The following is a 21,248-nucleotide window of genomic DNA, read 5'->3' on the forward strand; positions in this document are numbered from 1 at the left end:
GAGGGTCCAGCTGAAAGGAAGGCCGGCGCTTCCACAACCAGAGAGAAAGCTGAGAAGACCAACGCCCCTCCCAAGAGCATCCTCATTCAGAAAGGAAACCAAGACCCCAAATGAGCACAGCGGCGGCTCCTACTCAGAGCTGCTGAGCGGCGAGCCCCACGTGCGCGTGTTTACAGAGACCCAGGGCGGGCGGGCGGGCGGGGGAGGGGGGCCCCCAGGAGGAGGGGCTCAGGTGGGCCCACGGAGGCGGGGGCCGTGGGGAGGGCGGCCCACTAGAAGTGGTGCTTGGTTGGGGGACCGAACGTCGGTCATATTTGGCTTCCTCTGGTTGGTCCTGAGTGGGAGACAGGGGCAGGAATCGGGGAAGCTGTCAGTCAGCGACCAAGTCCTGGCCGCTTGGGCTGATTGTTCCAGGGGCTGATGTGTGGTTTGCTGGACCAGCTGCTAGAGACACTGTCTGATTTCCTGCCGGTCCAATTTACAGCAGGTGGTCGCAGCACTGCAGGTGAGGGGCGGCCTCGCCGCCGGCCGCAGGGTGCGGGCCACAGCCCCGGGTCCGACTCTACACGCAGCCCCACTGTCAGCCCCCCCATCCCTTCCCCGGCCCTGTGTCTGAGGGGGCGCAGTCAGGCCTCAGGCAGCGTCGTGGAAACGAGTCACCCCGCCGGGCCCCGCCTCCCGCCCGCCTGTCTCCAGGCGGTGCCCGCACGTCCCGCGCGCACCTGTTAGACACCCGCGCCCCGCCCCCGCCCGGCTGCGCACGCGCGGACCCCTCCTCGCGTCCCGACCCGTGCACGCGTCGCACGCGCGGCACGCGCCGCGCGCCCTCGCGCACGCGCAGGCCCCGCCCCACGGCCAGTGGGCGGTGCTGCCGCTTATCCGCGGAGCTCCGGCCGCGAGCGTCAGTCATTCGGAGCCGCGGGCCGACCGCGCTCTAGCTACCGCGACGTTCCCGCTCCCTTTCCTTCTCCCTCCTGGAGCGCCCGCCGACCCCAACCCCGACCCGCCGGCCGCAGCGCCCTCGCCCTGCCGCCATGTCGCAGAGCGAGACCCCCGGGCTGCCGGAGGAGAGCCTGCACGGTGAACGGGGGCCGGGGGCCGGCCTGGGTGTGGGGGGCCTGCGGGGGAAAGGCACCCGGCCTGCAGAGGAGGGGCCTGCGGAGGGATCCCCGTCTCCGGGTCGGGGCGACCGAGGCGCCGACGTCGTCCCAAGCCCGCGCGGTGCCTGGTCTTCCGAGGTGCAGCCCGGTGCTGGTTTCGGTGCCGGTGCCGCTACCGGCGAGCAGGCGCCCAGACTTGCGGTTGGACTCGTGGACTCGGGTTGTGAGCCGTCCGCGGCTCGGTCCGGAGTGGCTGGGGAGGACGGGGTCCCGGGATTCGGGGCGAGCCGCCGTGAGAGGAAGAGCCCTGAAACGCTGGGCCGGGGGCGCGCCTGGCCTTTCCTTAGTTACGTTCGCTCGTCCGGGGGTCGTTCAGAGCCCAGCTCGGGGTTGACTTGCGCGGGGGAGCACGAGGCCCCGTGGCCGCGGTGCATACACCCCGCCCCCTCCCGGGAAGCCGGGGCCGGTGGCGGCCTTGACCCACCCGGCTCTGGCCCCGCGGGGCAGCACCCGGGCCGCCGCCTCCGGCCCCGGTGAGGAGCCCGAGGCCCACGGGTTGGAGGAGGGGCCGGGCGCCGACCTTTATTCTCTGAAGCCACAGTTCAGGCGGCGGCGGGAGCTCGTAAATAAGTTTTGGAGAGGGCCGTTGAAGCCTTAGAGAGTGAATTTTAAAGTTTCGTTAAGATTTAAAAATCTTTATACTGTCTGGATTTGAGCTACTAGTTTCTCGTATTCCTCAAAACAAGATTTCACTAGGCAAGACTTGGTCTACTGCGTTGTAGAATTTAAAACTACAACCGCAGCTTAAAAATCCTGCAATCGCTCCTTAAATTTCGACAGTGACTGTTTTCTTTGAAACAGATTAAGGGATTGAATCTTTGTCTTACAAAAGATCCAAGGAGTGTTTTCTAAACTGTCTTTTAAAGTCAGCCCTGTTAGCAAACTACTTCGTTGCTAACACGGTCTGTTTATTAGTGGGTCAGATTTGTCGGGAAGAGTTCGGAGTGTCCTGAGCGGCTCCATCTTCGGTCCTCGATTGGCAGACCAAACTGCTGAGTCATTGGCAATGCAGAGTGCCAGCTCGTGGGTTAAAGGATTTTTCTGTTTTGTGTATTCTATAAAAAGACAGTTACACGCTGAGTGGAAAGTGTCGCGGATTCTCCGGGCTGCGCTCTCCGGGATACGTGCTGCGGGGCACTCGCTCCCCGGCCGCCCGGTGTGGGAGGAGTCACGTGGGGCCTCGGCCGCTCTGGGAAACTGAATCCGAGCAGGGATTGGTGGCTGGGGCGACACTTGTCCTGTGCTCTGTGTTGATTTGATTACCTCTTGTTTACCTCGGAAAGAACTGAGAGCCTTGGTAGCTGAGCCCGCAGACAATGGCAAACCTTTTCCCCTTTGCTTGTATCCTCGGACCAAATGTTTCCCCTGAGTTCACAGCGAAGTTGCCGTTGCCTCTCGGCCCCCTGGTCCCTTCTAGTTAAAGTTGTGAACCAGCAGCAAGATGTCGTATATGCCTTTCTTGTTCTCAGGTAAACAACCCCTAATATGCAGGGAGAAGATGGAGTTTTGTGATACTGTGTCACAGCATCATGGGACGGGGTGTGAACCTTACTTCCCAGAAGACCCACCCCCAACCCCTGCTGTGCTGGGATTGGGGCGGGGGTCAATGCAGTAAGGTGCTCCTGGTTTACCCTGAGACAGCCCCTGCCCCTTCACGCACTGCTCTGTCTGCAGCCACAGGGTTCCGCTGTCCCAGGCACCCAGCGGCTGAAGGTATATGAAGAGCAAGAGAATTCGCAGTTCTCGTGCCATGCAGTTTGGGAGGGAAGGGGTTTCAGGCATCTGGATCCTGGCCCAACCTCTACTTTTCACAGATGTTCACAGTGAGGCCCAGAGGTGAAGTGAGAAGCAGGGCAGGCAGGCGTGTCGGCGACAGAAGGATGGGTGCGATTTGCCAGCTCCTGTTAAGATCCAGGAACCTGAATGACTTGCCTGCTTGACTTTATGTTCAAAATCACTTGTCAGTAAAGCCTCTCATTCCTGTCCCATCTAACGTGAGAAGCTTTTAGAAACAGTCATTTCTTAAATCCCACCTCTCCCAGGGAAGAAGCCCTCTGATGAGGGTGGTAGTTGCTCTGCCCCAGGGCTCTCCTCAGGGATTCCACCTTCTCATTAATCCCATAGTCCTGTAGGTCTGTCCCCTAGTAGTTTTCAACCCCGGCTGCCCGACATCACCGTTATGGCTTTTTCAAAATAGATGTACCAGGGTTCCACTGCAGCATTCCCAATAAGGATTTTCAGGCCGCTGGGTTAGACTTCTGGAGAATGGGGGGGGGGGAAGCACAGGTGGTCCTCCATAGCCAGGGCTGAGACCTGCTGCCCTGGACTAGGGATACTGTCTGGATTGGAGCTGCTGGAGCCTCTGCCAGCTGGGGCTGGAGGGGAGTGTTTGCCCCGGGATGTAGGAGGGCCTGGGGTCCCCCAGTGGCGGCAGGAACTTGGAGAAGCTTTGCGCAGAATATTTAGGATGAACAGCGTGGGTGCTATATTAAAGTTATTGATAGAGTAAGGGTTCCTTCCACAGGTTGAAAGAGTACTGCTGTCTGTCTCTGTTTCAAGCTGGGTAAATCAGAGACAGCTGGAATCTGTTCCGCCACCCAACTAACCAAGCAGTGGCTCAGTGAACTACGGTTAACGCTTCTGCATGTGTTCCTAGCTTGCACTCAGTTAGCAGCAGCAGAGTTGAGCTGAATTAAATGGCACCTGTGGCTTACCCAGTAAGTAGCTGTGTGTTTGGGTAATTCCTGTAGCCTCTCTAGGGCTCTAAGATGTGATAACATTTTGAGTTACAAATCTTGGGGCCCACAGGTCATCAAAGTCAAAACATGGCCTTTATTTTCTTTGGGACCAAGGATCGTGGAGGTCACAGGAGATTAAAAAAAAAAAGAAAAAAGAAATGGGTTAACTCTAAGGCCTGTGGGTTTTCTTGCTGTGGTGATGTAATATTGGTAGCTTAGGCTTTCCGTCCATCTCATCTGCCTTGTGTTCGTGCCCTGTGTCTTGTTAGCGTAAATTACAGGCCTTTGTGGGCGGGGACAGGAATCGGGGAAGCTTGCCTGGATCAGCGGCTTCACCACCTGTTTTGTTGTTTTCCTGAGGCCTAATTACACCAATTATCTGATAGGTTATTTGGGATTCTGAGGAAGCCTTACAAGGTTACCCTTCAGGACCTGAATCCCCGTCTTTCTTGCTTAGGAAGGTGAGTGATCTTAATTGCAGATGCGAGGAGATTAATGGCACACCTTGTCTTCAATTTCCAGGAAGCTGCTTTCCCTACCCAGGCGCTGCAGGTTAATAATAAAACTGTTGTCCTTTAGTAAATCATTTCTTAGAATACAGCTTTTGGACCCAAAGCTTTTGCTGTAGACACCCCAGAATGGGATTTTTTCCCGAAGGATGCTTGAGACTTTCTATGAGATGATTCTAAAAAGCATATATATTTGTCTCCATGGAGTTTTGAGTTGGCCCTTGTGGTGTAATATACACACACCTGAAACTGATGACGCCGTATGTCCATTATGTCTCAATTTGAAAATATATTTCATCTTTGTCCCTGGCTCCTGACCCAGACAGAGCTCAGCTCTAAAAACCCCTGGAATTTCCCGAGAGATGTTGTTATTCATGAGGAGCCCCTTTGGTGAGCGCTTGAGTCCGCTAATGAGGTAACTCACGAGGCCCTAGGTGGCCTCCGGGTGGGGACGGGAAAGCGCATTGGAGCACGAGGGTGGGGACTGAGCACACACTCCCCACTGCTGCCACTGCCACCGGGAGGGGAGGGGCTGCAGACCGGGTTATAAACAACTTTGAAAAAGGCTGCTGAACCCACTGAGGTCCTGGGAGAGGGTATGGAAACTGTCCCCTTCCACTCCCGCCCCCCATACCCTGCCCTGTGCACCTGGCTGTTCCTGAGCTGTAATCCTCTGAGACTGCGGAAGTGTAAGCCAGGTATTTTCCCGAGTCCTGTGAGTTCTGGTGAATTATTGAAGGGGGTGGGGGTTGGCGGAACCCCTGAATTCTTGGTCTGCCAGGCATGTGAGGCTGTCTGATGGGGGGACAGTCTTGTGGGACTGAGAGATCTTCAACTTGTGGGATCTGACACTGACTCCAGGTAGTGTCAGAACTGAATTGTTGGACAGCCAGTTGGTACCGGAAATTGCTTATTGGTGTAGGCCTCCCCCCGCCCCCATTTCATGTCAGAAGTGGTGTCAGAGAAGACATTGCACCTCAAACTCCATTTATGTCGGACACCGTAAGTAAAAGTGATCTGGGCAGCCAGGCCCAGAACCTGACTGAGAACCTAGAAAAATGGAACTGTGCCCAGAGCAGGGCACCGTGGTCCTCTTCCATGCTGTGGGGGGCCAGAGCTGCCAGGCCGAGTGTCACCTTGCTCCTGGGAAGGAAGGAGGGCTAGTGAAGGAGTTGCACGGTGGAGCCTCTTATGGTTTGCTTCAGGGCTTTCCTAACCCCTGCACAGCCACCAGAGTAGGTGGGAATAGGGTCCCCAGTCAAGATGGGCTGTCTCAAGAATGGCATGGAGTCCTTGTAGCTTCTGCTGACCTGCAGAGGCTGAGTGGCCCTGGCTTCTGTCCAGGGAGCCCTGGGCTCCCAGACAGACCCTGGCCTGCCTTGTGCGGGCCAGGCCAACGTGAAGTAACTTGAGAGGCTGAAGTGAGAAGTGTATCAGCATCTGAAAACTGCTGGTGATCGTGTGGTTAGCAGCCAAGTGGGAGGCTGGACGTGGTATAAACTGTTTACGTTTCATTCCTGGCCCCTTGATTTGCTTTCTTCGGATGAATGTGACCTGTTCTGCAGCCAAGCTGCTGTTGAGGGCAGGCCCGGGCTCTCAGGGGAGGGGCTGACGGGTAGGGGTCCGGGCCCCGAATGGGTTGTGCTGTGTGGTGCCCCTGGGGCCCTGGTTTCAGCGCAGAGCAGCAGCTCTGGGTCATGGTTCCTGGAGGAGCCGTACAGTGACCACCAGCCTCGGTCGGGGTTTCAGTCCGGTCTGCCTTTGCGCTCCCCCTCCTGCACCCACCCCGGAGAGGCCCGGACCCACGACACGCAGCAGAGGAACCGCCCTGGGCCCAGGAGACCTGTGCGCGTGGCCAGCTGGGAAGCAGGACGGGGCAGAGGGGACCGCAGAGGCAGTCTTGCCAGTGAACGGAGCCTGGCAGTGGAAGAGTGAATTGAAAGCAAAAACTTTTATGTTCAGCAAAAGGCTTGAGTGGAAAGGCTGTCTTTCCACAGCGAAAGTTACCTGCAACACATTCAAATGAAGAAAGGCTTGTGGGGCTTCCCTGGTGGCACAGTGGTTGAGAGTCCGTCTGCCGATGCAGGGGACACGGGTTCATGCCCCGGTCCGGGAGGATCCCACGTGCTGCGGAGCGGCTGGGCCCGTGAGCCATGGCCGCCGAGCCTGCGCGTCTGGAGCCTGTGCTCCGCGGCGGGAGAGGCCACAACAGTGAGAGGCCCGCGTACCGCAAAAAAAAAATAAAAAAAAATAAAAAATAAGTAAAGGCTTGTGTCGGGAGTTCCCTGGCGGTCCAGTGGTTAGGACTCGACGCTTTCACCGGGGCCCTGGTTCAATCCCGCAAGTCTCGCGGCGCGGCCAAAAAAAGAAAAGCTTGGGTCTTGAATATCGAGCTAGATGGAGAAGGGTGGACCGCTCAGTTGGAAAGAGGAGCAGATTTCAACAGCTGCTTCAGAAAAGATGCTCTCCACATGGCCAGTAAGCAAGTGAGGAAACGTTCAACCTCAGTAGAAATCAGAGAGGCGCAGAACCAGCCATACGACCTACCACCACACACCCACAGAATGGCTATATTTAAAGTCGATGCCAAGCGTGAGCCAACAGAAATGCTCACATTGCTTCGGCTGCGTCGGAAAGCAGTGGCGTTGCAGTACATTAAACGCACACCTAGAACTTTTCCACCCTGGAACCCTGCTCCTAGGTGTGGGTTCAGAAGTGAGAGCCTGTGGACACCGTGAAACGCTGGAAGCCAGCCTGGGTCCGCCGCACAGCGGCAACAGGATGGGGGGGCCCCTCTGGTCCAAGCCCCCAGGTGTTGCTTCCGGGCCCTGACCGCCTGCCTTGTCCGCACACCTGTGGGTGGCTCAGCCCCGCTGCACAGAACTTGTACTTTCACCCCTTCAGGACCTCTCTGGGGTTCACACTTGTCCTCCTGTGGGGCTTGCCAGAGTTGATCTCATCTTCCAGCTCTTCCACCCGTCAACCCCCAAAACACACACAGCCGAGCGCGACAACACCTCCTCCCCTGCCTGTACCCACCTGGACCTCGGCTGTGCCCGGACTGGGGACGCCTCCCTTCACGGGTGCCCCTGGAGGGGCTCTCCCCAGTCACTCCCGATTCCGGAGCCCAGCACGGCTGGTGCAGCAGAGCGCCCGCCGGGTCAGCTGTTGGCTGCTTTGGTGAATTCATCGAGTCGGCTCCCAAGTCGTGGGGCTGGAGAGACAAATCTAAGCTCCGAATAACGGCTCGTAGGATCTGGGGTGGTAGCTGCTTTGTGCTACATTTAGTAAGCAGGTGACCTTGGCGCTAAGGAGTTCTCTGTTTTGATGACACCTGGGTGTATACATGTCAGTTTTCAGTTTGAGTTAAAGAATGCTGGGTTTACTTGCTGTACAGACTTGGCTAGATGAGCACTTGGGATGGTTTGCTTGCTCTGGTTAATCAGGTTTAGTTACCTTTGTTCTATTCATCTGATGTAAGATACAGAGCAGTAATCGTAATGAATCCTGTGGGACCTCAGGGTCAGAACGTGGCGCTGGAATGTGTAAATAGGTCGTAAAGCTTTCCTTAGTGTGTAAATCCCTAAGGCTCTTGCTGACACCCTTTGCTTTCTAAGCGCTGAGTGCAGGAGAGTGTCCTGGTCAGTGGGGTCCCAGGTAGTCTGGGAGTGGCAGCAGGTGCACTGCCTCGGCTCCCAAGGGTCCCTGAGGAGCTCACTGTAATGCAGGTGCCAGAGACGGGCCTCAAGGGCGTTGCAGCAAGATTCAAGGCGACGGTTCCTTGCGAGTCCCCGGCACGTCTTGGGAATGGGGGCGCGAGCTGGTTATTTGTTAGGACCAGACTCCAGAGTGGGTGGAAGATTGCAACCATGTCCTTTTTTTTATCCCCATCAGGCTCCTGGGTAGAATTACACTTTGGCAGTAACGGGAGCGGGAGCAGCGCTCCAGACTCTGTTTCTATTTATAATGGCGACATGGAAAAAATCCTGCTGGATGCCCAGCGTGAATCTGGACGGAGCAGCTCCAGGAGCTCTCACTGTGACAGGTGGGCATAAACGTGTGTATCCCGGCGCTGGCAGGCCAGGTAGGAGCAGGCACGGCTGCAGACGCCCGCCTGGCCTCAGTCCAGCCCTCCCGAGACAGCGGGCCCTTCGCCCTTAGGCGGAGGGAGCGACTGGGGCCCGTGAGTGTGGTGCTGGGCCCCTGCTTCTGCTTGTTGACTGTGGGGCATCAGAGCTCAGCTGACGAGGTGGAGGGACGCTTTGGCCCTGGCCTGGCCCCAGGTGCTGGCGGGAGCCTCCCGGCCTTGGAGGGTGGCCCCTGCCTGTGGGGTTTTGCTTCTCCTGGTGGAAAGAAGGTTAACACACTGTGTTTTCCCCAAGCCCACCTCGCTCACAGACCCCACAAGATACTAACAGAGCTTCTGAGACAGACACACATAGTCTTGGAGAAAAGAACAGCTCCCAGGTAAGGTGCGCACGTGCACACATTTGCGATCTGTTTGTACCGAGTTCTGTGGAATCCAGCCCTCAGAAGCAGTGGCGGGGTGGGGGGGGCACGCCCCGCACTCCACGCTGGACCGGAAGTGGCAGGGGCCTAGGTTGGGTAGGCCGTGCGGCCTGGGCGCCTCTGCCCTCACACGCTGTCCAGGGAGACAGTGGGAGTGGCCAGGGGGAGGGGAGCCGGGAGCCAGGCGGCGGGTCTGTCTGCTGGGCAGTGTGCGGGTGGGAGAGAGCCTGGGGCCCTATGTGCTGCTTCTCTGGTGGCCTCGGTTGGGCCGGGGCCAGTGCGGCCTTGCCAGGTCCTTTCTGGTCGTGATGCCTGGGGAGTGTATTTTAGGAACCCGTGGGTCCCCGACTCGCTGTGAAAGCTGTCAGGAACTGTGGGCTCGGTCAGTACCACTTGGTCCCCCCCCACCCCGTGCTGGTCTCCCCTCAAGGCCTCCCTCACCGAGGAAACCAGGAGTCCCTGGTGCTCAGGCCTCCTCAGGGGCGGCGCCCGGCCTGCCCCCAGACACGTGGGGTCCACCCCAGCTTTGGTGCGCCCAGGCGTTTGGTTGGTTTTGGTACAGTGTTTTAGAGTATTTCCAAAATTTGAACCGATTTTTTCTCCCCCGATTTTAAGGAGGAATTAGATGATCAGGTAGAGTTTTTCAAATGCAGAGAAGTAGGGAGAACACCTGTGATCCAGCTTTTAAAAGCTCTTTAATGAGTGTATTATATACTTTAAAAACTGTAGCTGCAATCAGGGGTACACGTAAGTTTTTGGCTTTTTTCTCTCCCGTTTAACATGAAAGTGTGTCTTGCTTTCATTGCCGTGCAGTATCCTGCTTGCTTAGGCACATCCCTGTTTTGGGCCATTTTAGATGGTTTCCGTTTTCATCTCTGGACGTCTGTCCTCATTTGGCATCGCTTCCTTGGGGCAGTGTCTGCAGCTCTTCGAGTCTGAGTCGGGCCTTCAGCCCGGCGATGTGTGTGGAGGAGGGAGGAGAGCCGGGGGGTGCAGCCCTCGCCTCCCCCCGTGGCTGGGCTGCGAGCTCCGCCTGCTGGTCCGATGCTTGGGTGGGAGGTGAGCGTCCTGCTGCAGGTGCGGCGGGCACCATCTCGCTTTCACCATTCGCTCTGCCCCAGTCTGAGGAAGACTATATGGAGAGGAGGAAGGAAGTCGAAAGCATCTTGAAGAAAAACTCAGACTGGATTTGGGATTGGTCCAGCCGGCCGGAAAACGTGCCCCCGACCAAGTGAGTGTTTGCACCGGGGGTCTGCCTTGGCCCGGCTGGCCCGGCACGCCTCCGCTGACCAGCACCTCTCCCCCAGGGAGTTCCTCCTCTTCAAGCGCCCGAAGCGCGCGCCCACGCTCAGCATGCGGAACACGAGCGTCATGAAGAAAGGGGGCATCTTCTCGGCGGAGTTTCTCAAAGTTTTTCTGCCGTCTCTTCTGCTGTCCCATCTGCTGGCCATCGGGTTGGGGTAAGTGACTGCCCGTGTGGACGGCACAGCGCGGGGTCCTTCTAGGTCTTAGAAGCACGGGCGACGTGGGCGTGTGAAATAGCCCGTCCCGGTCGAGAAACAGAGCCCAGGGCCGAGAGCCGGGGCGGCGCTGCCCCGAGCGTCCGGCAGCAGAGGCTGGTTTCGCGCGCAGGGGTGCTCGTCTGGCTGCTTGACCTGGACCGCTGCACGCAGGTGCGGATCAGCCTCACTCCTCGCGGGGCGGCTGCAGGGGGGCGGTGTCAGTAACGCGGGCTGCACGTGTCTGTTGGCGTCCACTCAGCAGTGAGAAGAGGGCGCCAGTTCTGACGACCGTGCGGAACAGAGGGGCAGCCTGGGCCACGGAGACGCTGAGCCCAGACCGTGCTGAGGAGCCCGAAGCTGCCCTCGGGGGCTCATCCCCAGCCTCTGACCAGGCGGGCGGGGGGGGGTCTCCCTGGCCCTGGTGCGGACGGACGGGCTTCTGTGGCTGCGGCTTCCTGGACGTCTGGATTCTCAAGATGGCCTCCTGACGGGGGCTGGTGCCACCGCAGGCTTCGTGAATGTGGCAGAGGAGACGCCAGCCCGCCTGCTCTGGGAGGCGAGAGCAGCGTCCCTCCCGACCTCCCGAACCCCAGCCCACAGTCCTGCCTGCCCGGGGAGAGGGCTCCCTGGCGGGGCCAGGCCCCCGGCCTCTCCCTCTTGGTTCTGCCCTGGCCTTCCCTCTCAGCACAGTGCTTTTCAGAGCCAGACTCTGCCAGTCTCACGCGGGGAGGTTGATTTCTGGAGCTTCCTCCACAACTAGCAGGCAGATGCTGTGGGGGCCTCTGCCGGTTTGAGGTCAGGATGGATTTCTGCAGCCAGCCCCCAGCAGGGGTGTCTGCCCTTCTTACCAGCCTCCAAAGCGGTCAGGATGATAAAACCCACCCCGACCAGTTGCTCTAAGGAAGCTCCCCGTGCTGGGCTGCAGGCCTGAAGACGTCCTCCCCAGCCCCCTCTGCCTGGACAGCCCTCTGATGCCCATATGCCCCTCAGTTCTGGGCTCCTGGGGGCGTGGGCTTCACTGCTCAGCAGGGCTCTTTGTGAGGTTGGTGCCGATAAACTTGGCGCTATCACCTGTCCTGCAGCAACTCTTTCTAGCAGCGTGTGGTCAGTTCAAAAAACAGTGACGGGAGTACTGGCATTTCAGGTTGGGTGGACTCCTCTCCTTCGTGCTTGTATTGAGCGTATCCACTGCGTGGCTGTGAGAGCACAGCTGGATTCTTCTAAATTAGATGCCGAAACGCATACACACTGATGAAGAATAAAACCCAAGTTTTAACAGTGGGTGTAAGAGAGCCAGTCCCCTTACGTAAATAAGCTGGGACCAGCGTCAGCTGCCGTCTCAGCTGTGCAAACTTGCCCGGGAGTTGCGAGACCACGTTAACCACCAATTCCTTTTTCTGTTAAGGATCTACATTGGAAGGCGCCTGACGACATCCACCAGCACGTTTTGATGAAGAACTGGCGTCCGGCTTTCTCATGTAGCGGGGGTGTGTGTTGTCCGCAGCACAGCGTACAGAGGAGGCTGTCGTGGTCCTTGGGTGGCTGCATCACTTGTGTCATTTCTTCTGTAAATGCCACGTTCCTAACTCAGTAAAATAAAGACTAAGACCATGCTCTCCCATAATCATACTTATGGGATAAAGTAATAAGCCTGTCATTGATTAATATCTATTAATAATTTGGTGGTAATCTTTCTTCGGATATTATAAATATTTAAGTATAAATAATTTTAACGTATCCATGATGTATGTAGTACTTTAACACATTATCTGCAACCTTGATTGAGTTAAACACTGTATTTTGAAAGAACGAATACCGTTGACATTAAAAGGACTACATGAGGGCTTATCCCGAATAAACACTGTGGCCTTACAACCCTGTTGTAGACCGTATGTAAGTGGATGCAACCGTCTACTACAGACGCCCCTCAGCTCTCTCTGTGCTGGTGGTTCTTTGTGACGTGACATGTACAATCCAGGCTGCAACACGGGTGGGCCAGGTCGTCCCCCCACCGGCACCTTGTGCAGCACAGGGACTCTCGCTGAGACTGACGACCACCCTGGACGGCGACCACCGGATGATCAGTGTCTTTTATCTCGGGATTGCTAAATTCAGTCTGTCTGTGTTCAGTTGTTGTGTGCTCTTAGGATCAGCTTTATTCTAAGCTATTCTGCGTCTACTTTAAAAGCCTGGAAATAGAAAACAAACGAATCTTTGCCAAATACTTCGTTACGGTGTTTACGTACGTCACACAAGCTTTTTCATTAAACCAGGTGTATCCCCACTGCATGGTTTTTAAAGGCCGCCCCTTTGATATACTGTATAAATGCTGTTGTGTTTGTTTCACTTTTCCACACTAAATTCGGTTGTGTTAAATAAATGTAACATTCTAATTTTTAAAATATTTGTTTCTATTTGAACAATTACCTTGGAGGTAGAGGCTACAGCCCTTTCATCTGGAGACGGCTGATGGAACGGCATCAAGATTCTTTATGTAATTTATCCCTAAAACATTAAGCCTGCATCCCACCGACCCACTCTGGCCGGGGGATGATTCCCTTTTAACAGCAAATGGTGGCGGTTCAAGTGTCACGAGCACAGGCTGCACTCAGGACCTTGCAGCAAGGCCAAGCGTCCTCAGAGCCAGCACCCCTGGGGAGCTCTGTGACTCCATCACTCAGGTGACCCGGCCCATGACGAAGGCCTCTGTGCATTGATATGCAAGGCATCCCCCAGGTCTGGGGAGTTCTGAGCTATCAAGTGTAATCTCTGCTCCCCACCCCCACCCGCGGCCTCGCTCCCTTCCTTCTCTGGAGACCAGTTTTCGTTTATGATTGATTCCAATAGCTGTCGTCTGATTTCTTCACTTTTTAAAATCTTAGTTCTCTCTCGGCTTCTAGCTGGATTATTACTCTATTCCTCTCCTCCACGTTATGTATCCTTCCTTCCATCTCCGCCCTGTTACTGACGCTCCCCAGGGCACAGGCTGAGCTGCGTGATGGCGGCCGGAAGTGCCTGCCGCAGCCGATCACAAGGTTTTCCCCTCTCACTGCAACATTCCAGTGGACGTTTGATTCTTTTAAAATGTGTGACTATGTATGTATTTTTGTTTTGACCTTCTGGGCAAGAGGATAGCAGAATGGCGACAGCCTTTCCACACACCCCTTATGTTAATGCAAGTAACAGCATCATTCATTTTATTCACAGAAGAGCAAGTTTACAGAATATTTAATATCCAGACAATTTTGGATTAAACTAACACAGATCCTGGGGGTCGAATCCACTCTCCCATAAGCCAGAGCTCCTTGGAAAAGTGGGAATTCCAGGGCAGCATGACGAACATTTGTGGTGCCAGGAGGTGAGGCCATGCTTGAGGTGAAGGACACGGAGCCAACCTGAGGGACCTGCAGTGGCTCAGAGTGGGTCAGCCTGGTAACAGGTTCCTGGCGGTGATGGGCTGTCACCAGACTGGAGCAGGATCCCCAAGTCCACACTGATGGAGACCAAGTAAGTGGGGGAAGGGACAGTTCTTCCCGACAGAATCTAATTAATAAACGGGATGAGGGAACGAGTGACCGTCAGGCAGACAGCTGCTGACGTGGGCCCGGTGTCACTGCCTCCCCAGGAAATTACCGCCAAGGGAACCTAGGGTACCGTGGATCTGACCCCAACATCTCTGTGTTCTTGACGAGATGTATAACTGTAGGTTAGTCATGAGAAAATATCAAGCCATCCCAAATTGGGGGAGGTTCTACAAAATAACTGTCTGAGGTCCAGGTCATGAGGAAATGAGGATCTGTTAGAGATTGAAAGATACGGAGTGGGCTCCCCTGGTGGCGCAGTGGGTCAGAATCCACCTGTCACTGCAGGGGACACGGGTTCGAGCCCTGGTCCGGGAAGATCCCACATGCCGCGGAACAACTAAGCCCGTGCGCCACAACTACTGAAGCCCGCGCTCCTAGAGCCCACGCTCCGCAACAAGAGAAGCCACCGCAATGAGAAACCCGCGCGCAGCAACGAAGACCCAACACAGCCAAAAAAAAAATTCCAAGATGCGGCAATGAAATGCATCGTGGATCCCGGGCGAGAAAAAGACAACTGGGAAAACAAACACGAAGGTTTGTGGATGAGCTACAAGTACTGTGGGGTGACTTCACCCGCTTTACGTGGTGTTAATTACACCTGGGTGATGGGTGAAGGGCAGGCAGGAACTCTACCATTTTTGCAACTGATTTAAAATTATTTCCAAATAAAATGTTACAAAAGTAAGATAAATAAACAATATCTTTTTACTCAGATAGCATCCCTGGACCGGCAGGGAATGCCCCCCCAGTCTGGCTCCTGCATCCTCGTGGTACTGGATGTTTCCTCCCAGCGGGGGGGAGATGGCCAGGACCACCGTGCGGTGGACAGAGCGAAATGCAGGTGTAGACAGGTCGCTACCTTGTGTGCAAAAACGGGGGGAGGGGAATATGTCATGTTCGTGTTTGAGTAAGAAAAAGTGTGGCCCAAGACAAGACTAACGAGTTATCAATACCACCAGGCTCAGCGGAAGGGGCAACACTTTGCTATCGTCCTTTTAAAGAGTTCTGAAATTTGTACAGGTGTTACCAGTTTAATACTTAAAGTAAGAAAAAACATTTATCAAAAAGAAAAGAAATAATAGTATTGGCAAGGATATGGAGAAAAGAGAACGCTCACGCACCGTTGGTGGGAATGTAAATTGGTGCAGCCACTATGGAAAAGAGGATGGAGGTTCCTCAAAAAATTAAAAGTTGAACTGGCATGTGATCCAGCAATTTCACTTCTGGGTATTTATCCGACGAATGAAAACACTACTTTGAAAAGATACATGCACACCAATGTTCATAGCAGCACTATTTACAACCGGCAGGATATGGAAACAACCCAGGTGTCCATTGGTGGGTGTGTGGATAAAGAAGACGTGGTACATATACAACAGAGCATCGCTCAGCAATAAAAAGAATGGAGCCTTGCCATTTCAGACAGTGTGGATGGACCTGAGAGTATCATGCTGTGAGTCCAAGACAAATGCCATATGATCTCACTTACGTGTGGAATCTAGAAAAACAAAGCCAATCTTGTAGCTAGAGATTGGTGTTTGCCAGAGGCAGGTGTGAGTGTGTGTGTGTGTAAGTATGTGTATTTATGTGTGTGCTTATGTGTGTTTGTGTGGGGGGGGAGGGAGAGGGGGAGAGAGAGAGAGAGAAGGGAGGTAAAAAGGTACAAACTTCCAGTTCCGAAGTCAGTCCTGGAGACGCACAGCACGGTGACTAGAGCTAGTAACTATCACATGTTGGAAAGTTGCTAGGAGAGACCTTGAACGTTCTCATCACAAGAAAAAGACGTCCTGTGTGGTGACAGAAGTTACCTAGACTCACGGTGGTGGTCACTTCACAACATATACAAATACTGAATCATTATGTTGTACACCTTAAACTCATATAGTTGTGTCAGTTACACCTCAAAACAGAAAACCAGAAACAACCCAACGACATTTCTCTTAAGAACTGCAGATTTACACTGCATTCAGATAATTAGATTTTAGAAAACAAATTTTCCCTGAAAGTTAGTTCTTGGAATAACAAATTAGCTTCCCATCCTTACGGAACACACATCTTTTTTTTTTTTAAATTATTTTATTTTTGGCTGTGTTGGGTCCTTGTTGCTGCGCATGGGCTTTCTTTTAGTTGCGGCGAGCAGGGGCTCCTCTTCGTTGCAGTGCGCGGGCTTCTCATTGCGGTGGCTTCTTGTTGCAGAGCATGGGCTCTAGGTGCGCGGGCTTCAGTAGTTGTGGCGCGCGGGCTTCAGTAGTTGTGGCGCGCGGGCTCAGTAGCTGTGCTCACAGGCTCTAGCAGGCTCAGCAGTTGTGGTACACGGACTCAGTAGTTGTGGCTCGTGGGCTCTAGAGCGCAGGCTCAGTAGCTGTGGTGCACGGACTTAGTTGCTCCGCGGCATGCGGGATCTTCCCAGACCAGGGCTCGAACCCATGACCCCTGCATTGGCAGGTGGATTCTTAACCACTGTGCCACCAGGGAAGTCCCTGGAACACACATCTTTTAAAGATGTCCCAAGATGTACAAAGATAATTTACTACTAATAAACTCTGGGGCAAACAAGTGAATCACCTCAGGACACACAGTAAACCCCACAGAGCAGCCTGGTGAGGATGGGCCTCCACAACCAGCACCACAGGAGCCGGGGGCCCGCCTGGAGCCCTGGCTTCGGCCAAGGTCCCGTGTCCTGCCTGGGGGGCCAGGGACCCTGTAGATGTGCTCAGGATGCAGACTCACCCAAGGTTCCGGTTGCTGGCATCACCGTCCGGAGGGTGAGCAGGGAAATGGGACCAGCAAGTCCTCTCAGTCACTCACCGGGCGCTGACAGGGTCGCAGGAGATTGTGGGCCCCAGCCCCAGGCCTCACTCTTCAGATGTGGGGCAGCTGAGGGAAGCCTTCCCGGGACGGGCTCTGCGGGTCCTGGGGGGGCGCAGAGGCGGGGGTCAGGCTGGGCTGCGGCTGTCACCTTGGATGCTTCAGGACCCCCCAACCCCCCAGCCGGGACTCCTGTGATCTCAGCTGCCCGTTCCCCATCCCCCGTCCCGCCGCCGCGACTCTGCCCCTCGCGGGACTCAGCTGGTGGCGTGAAGGGAGGGGCTGCCGGTCGAGAGGGGCGACAGCTGAGCAGAGCGCCTGAGGTCTCCAATTCCCCCTTCCGCGTGATGTCAGGGCCGCCACGATTCCTAAGAGATCACGGTGGCGCTCCATCCCCCGGCTCACCAGCTCTCCACCAAGGGCTCGGGTGGGACACGGACCCCGGTGACGCCACGCTGTGGCGTGTCCGTCCGGCGAGCACCGCTGGGTTGGTTCTGGGGAGCCCGGTACAGGAGGGCTGTCACCAGCCCCGTGGGACGCACCGGTCAGGCCCCACCCGACCCCCCGCTGTCCCCGCCCTAACCACACCCCCGTGGAGAAGCCCTGGCGGGGTGGGCCCCGTGTGGCATCCCCTCCCTCCCTCTCTGGTCCCCCCAGCACCTGTGGAAGCTTCTCCCGGCACAGCACCCAGGGGGCAGTTCCTGATGGGAGGACTGTCCCCCGCCGCCCCATCATGACCCCGGGGCAGCACCGGGTCTCAGACCGGGACTTGGCGCGCGGAGCGCCGTCCTCCCCATGAGGGGCGCGGCCCTGCCCGCCCCGGCTCGGTCTGCGCACCCGCCTCTGCCCGCGGGCAACGGACACGCTCAGAAGAAAAAGCCTCAGCGCCAATCCTGGACCCCCTTCGACAAAAGCGTGCAGACAGTTCCTCCTCAGACGGCCACGCAGCACCAGAGCCCTGGGCTCGGCCCGCGGGGCCTGGACCCCACCGCGCTGACCAGGGGACAGTCTGGGCCGGCTCCCAGCTGTGAGGCCACGGCTACTCAGCTCCACGGGGGAGGGAGTTGGCTGCTCGTCCTGCGAACGCCCACGACTGGGGGACGGTTTAAAATCAGACTCTGAGTCCTGTCCTGTACTGGCTTCTAGAACCGCCACTGTTCTTTAAAAAGTGCACGTCTAAATGCACACACGAGTAAAGCGTCCAACCCAGGCCATCAACCGAGACAGCGTTAAAGCTTCAGGACAAGCAGGAGCACAGAATTCTAAGGAACGATGAAAACTCACAGGATTACCTTTCAGGAACAGATAGAATTTCTCTAGCTTTCTCTAGCTTTCAACGGGAGAAAAGGCGTAAGCTTTGTAAGAACAAGAAAAACAACAGATATTTTTTAAACAAGGAATATAAAAGAAATAAACGTCAAGTCTGAAACCCACAGGATTTTCACCTCATCAGGAGGGGAAAAAGGCTTAAATGGAATCAGAAGTGTCTAATGGAAAAGAACACGGAAGAAATTGCTAGACACCTCTTAAATTACACGTTTCTCAAGAGCATCTCTGAGAAGCGTGTGCCTGACTCGGGGGAGAAGAACCCACAGACACAGGGACCCCCGCCCGGCTGGTGGCAGCCACCACGCATGCGCCTTCTGCCCGGGGCCGTCTGAGAGGCAGAAGGCTGGTTTCCTGTTTGGTAGGAAATACGTCTCAAAGATGGAAAAACGTCGTAAAAAAATCTGGTAAAACATCTGAAATTTATTAAACTTTTTGGTCAAAATAGTTGAACAAGTAAATACAACCCCATCTTACTAGAACTGCTTTACCTTAAGGGCCAGGGTTGACTGATACTTAGACAACTCTGTTCCACATCTCAGGTTTGTGAACTGCGTCAACCAATACGCAGTAATAGAATTACCTTTAAATTAAAATAAATGGACTTGTTGATTCTCTATTTCCGACGTAATGTGAGCTAACGTGGCATCCTGTTAACATTAATTCAGGGGAATGAGTTGACAGGACATTTGTTCTTGCATCTCCATATCACCAGTAACCAAAATACACCTTAATTTCAAGAGCAGCACGTGAGCCCCAGCTGTCCCGTCCCCTGGAGGACTGGGTCTCGGGCTCCTGTGTGAAATTTCACGGCAGCAAGCGCCAATCACTTAGTGTTGTTACCTCTGTATTTTTTTGTCTTGGGAAATCTTGATTTCCGATATCAACCTACTTTTAAAGTAAACCACCAAGGTACTGGTGGCATTACATAATAATTAAAATTGTTTAATTTTTGCTGGCTTGAAATGCAGTGAAATTCGTCATGCATATAATTCCAGCAGTTTTTAGAAGCCTGTTACCCTCTTCCCACGAAGTACTGTTACAAAGGTTTAAAAAGCACCTAAGTGTTCAACTGCAGTGAATCTGAGGCATACTTTAAACCACGTGTTACTTTTTCAGCAGCGATTCTGTTACTACTCCTTGGGATTTTCTTTCTCAGCGGCAGCTGCAGTTAAGGCTCTTTCCAGACCTTACCTGGTGTGTCAGATGTACCATTTCTACAGAAACAAAAAAGTTATGGAAGTTTGTGGATACATACGTTCAGAGTTTGAAGTACTGCACACGTTCCACCATTCTGTTAACGAAGGACAAAAGATTTTTAAAGTTGAATTCTGCATAATTTCATTATATGCAATTAAATCAAATAAAAAGACGATACTGATTTTGGACTTAAAAACACTTTTTAGAGTGTGTTGCTTTTATTAGGCGGTTACACCAGAGGCGCGATGGGAGTAAAGCGGCCTGAGCCCGCTCGGCCGAATCTCCGCGCCGGCCGAGGCCCCGCCTGGGCTGAGAGAGGCCGAGGGAAGGCGGGCAGCAGCCACGCACGTGGAGGCCCCAGGATGACAGCAGAGGAGGAGGAGAGCTCGACAGGAGCAGACACTGAATCTGACAGCTTTCCTCTTGGATGTTAACTTTTGGTCTATAAATTGGAAGGAAGGTTCAGACTTCAATAAATATGTTTATTTTAGCAATGGCCTCTTCTGAGTCCCGTCCATCACTCTGCTTCGAGCGGGCTTCTCACCTGAGCAGCGACACCCAGGGCTCACCTTGCTGAAGCAGAAGCCCGCGGGCACCCGCGCGGCCAGCCCGTGCAGTCTGGGCGGAGGCAGGAGGGCGTCCCTGCTCTTCACAGAGAGGATGTCGCCTGTCCTCTGGCACCAAACGAGCAGGCGCGATTCTGCACGAGACGCAGGTCCCGCTGCCTCCTTAGTTGGCCTTGTCCTGGAATATGTACAGGTTATTGGTGGCAGCCACGGCAATGATGTTCTCCACTGGGTGCCAGGCTGTGTGCAGAATCTTCTTGCTGAAGTCCAGGCTGTCCACGCTCACCTCGTCCTTCTTTCTCTTCCCACCTGCACACACTCTGCGAGGCTTCAAGCTGGCGCGAGGCTTGCTGTTCTCCCTGGAAGCTTCCAGCGTAACATCCCTCCATGTAGTCCTATCGAACATTCTGAAGAAGTTGTTGTAGGACCCAGTCATGATTGCACTGCTCAAAACAAGGACAGGAAGACTTCTAAGTGACCACCTCCAACCCCCAGCCCGGCCCGGCCCTGGACGCATGGATAGAGCTGCTTACCTCTCCTACCCCCAATTCTACACAGCAGGGTCATTTTTACAAATAAAAAATGAAAAATCATAATGGTCAGGAGAGAGATGCAGTGAGAATTTCTTCCTAAACTTCGTATACGTGATCCTATCAGTAAAAATAAATACAACGGAAAAAAGTAATGGATTTACACTTTTAATTACATTAACGTGTTTTCAAACAAGGTAAAAACCCCAACACAGTCACTGCCCCAGGCTCGGGTAACGGTCTGACCTCCTGCACTTTGCCCCGATTCGGCAGGGCTCCACACGTGCTCGAGAGACATTCGTGAGATCTGTTACCATCTTTGCTCACGACTGACCAGACAAGGTTTTAAAGTTCATTTTAATCTTAAAAGCGTTTTTCTCGTGAAGGAACAGGTATATAAATAGTTAGGAGGGGCCTCAGACACGGGGTCAGCGTGCAAGACAGCCGGGGCCTTCTTTCCCGACGCTCCAGATGCTGCAGCAGCGCCCGTGGTCTTTTCCCTTCCGGGCTGGTTCTGACGCCTTTCCGCGTCTCCACTGAAGCACACAGCACCGTGACGCGCTTCTGTCACACTGGTGAAAACTTCGGGTCTCTCTACACAGCTAAGAGGAGAGTGGCTGGTTGCCGGCAAATGCTTCCACGTGCGTCCAGCCCCTGCCTCAGCGGGCCCGTCGGGCGCGGTAAGACCAGACTGCCCTGCGGCCTCCTCCTGGGCACCCTGGGCTCCCGGGCCATCCCCGCATCATCAGGGGCGGATCCTGAGGCCCCGCGAGGTGCATGCTGCCTCATTCACACGGCGCAGGGCTGACCCCGACT

General features: G+C 54.9%; 2 protein-coding genes across 5 annotated transcripts in view; one reads left to right on the forward strand and one right to left on the reverse strand.

The window, feature by feature from the left end:
- Positions 1-881: 881 nt before the first annotated feature.
- BNIP3 (BCL2 interacting protein 3) lies at positions 882-12,820 on the forward strand. Of its 2 annotated transcripts, XM_060033825.1 has the most exons (7): positions 882-1,080; positions 8,302-8,452; positions 8,790-8,874; positions 9,646-9,663; positions 10,038-10,147; positions 10,224-10,376; positions 11,824-12,820. In XM_060033825.1, the coding sequence occupies exons 1-7, from the start codon at positions 1,035-1,037 to the stop codon at positions 11,867-11,869; spliced, it is 609 nt and encodes a 202-aa protein (XP_059889808.1). In that variant the 5' UTR covers positions 882-1,034; the 3' UTR covers positions 11,870-12,820. The 2 variants fall into 2 exon arrangements, with proteins under 2 accessions (XP_059889808.1, XP_059889809.1); XM_060033826.1 differs by lacking the exon at positions 9,646-9,663 and having other exon boundaries at positions 885-1,080.
- A 3,271-nt stretch (positions 12,821-16,091) lies between these two features.
- The window catches only part of PPP2R2D (protein phosphatase 2 regulatory subunit Bdelta), a 47,775-nt gene continuing 42,618 nt past the window's right edge, over positions 16,092-21,248 (reverse strand). Inside the window, exons 10-13 of one of the 3 annotated variants that reach the window (XR_011246746.1) lie at positions 18,095-20,345; positions 17,073-17,304; positions 16,733-16,915; positions 16,092-16,435 (exon numbers count right to left, since the gene is read on the reverse strand). Coding sequence is in view for 1 of the 3 variants with exons in the window: in XM_060033827.1 (XP_059889810.1) it covers positions 20,066-20,345 (280 nt within the window). In the remaining 2 variants the exon portion in view is untranslated. Of the gene's footprint in view, positions 16,436-16,732; positions 17,305-17,471; positions 20,346-21,248 lie in introns of those variants that run through there. The other 2 variants (XR_009522376.1, XM_060033827.1) reach the window with 2 other exon arrangements.

This window comes from Delphinus delphis, chromosome 16 (genome assembly GCF_949987515.2).
Source record: "Delphinus delphis chromosome 16, mDelDel1.2, whole genome shotgun sequence".
Taxonomy (NCBI): Eukaryota; Metazoa; Chordata; class Mammalia; order Artiodactyla; family Delphinidae; genus Delphinus; species Delphinus delphis.

What these genes read in the sequence shown, in the direction of transcription:
- BNIP3 (XM_060033825.1), top strand. Translation starts at nt 1,035, where the DNA reads ATGTCGCAGAGCGAGACCCCCGGGCTGCCGGAGGAGAGCCTGCACG. An exon ending in GAAAACGTGCCCCCGACCAA is followed by an intron (nt 10,148 to 10,223) that starts GTGAGTGTTTGC and finishes CCTCTCCCCCAG; the next exon opens with GGAGTTCCTCCTCTTCAAGC. An exon ending in CTGCTGGCCATCGGGTTGGG is followed by an intron (nt 10,377 to 11,823) that starts GTAAGTGACTGC and finishes TTTTCTGTTAAG; the next exon opens with GATCTACATTGGAAGGCGCC.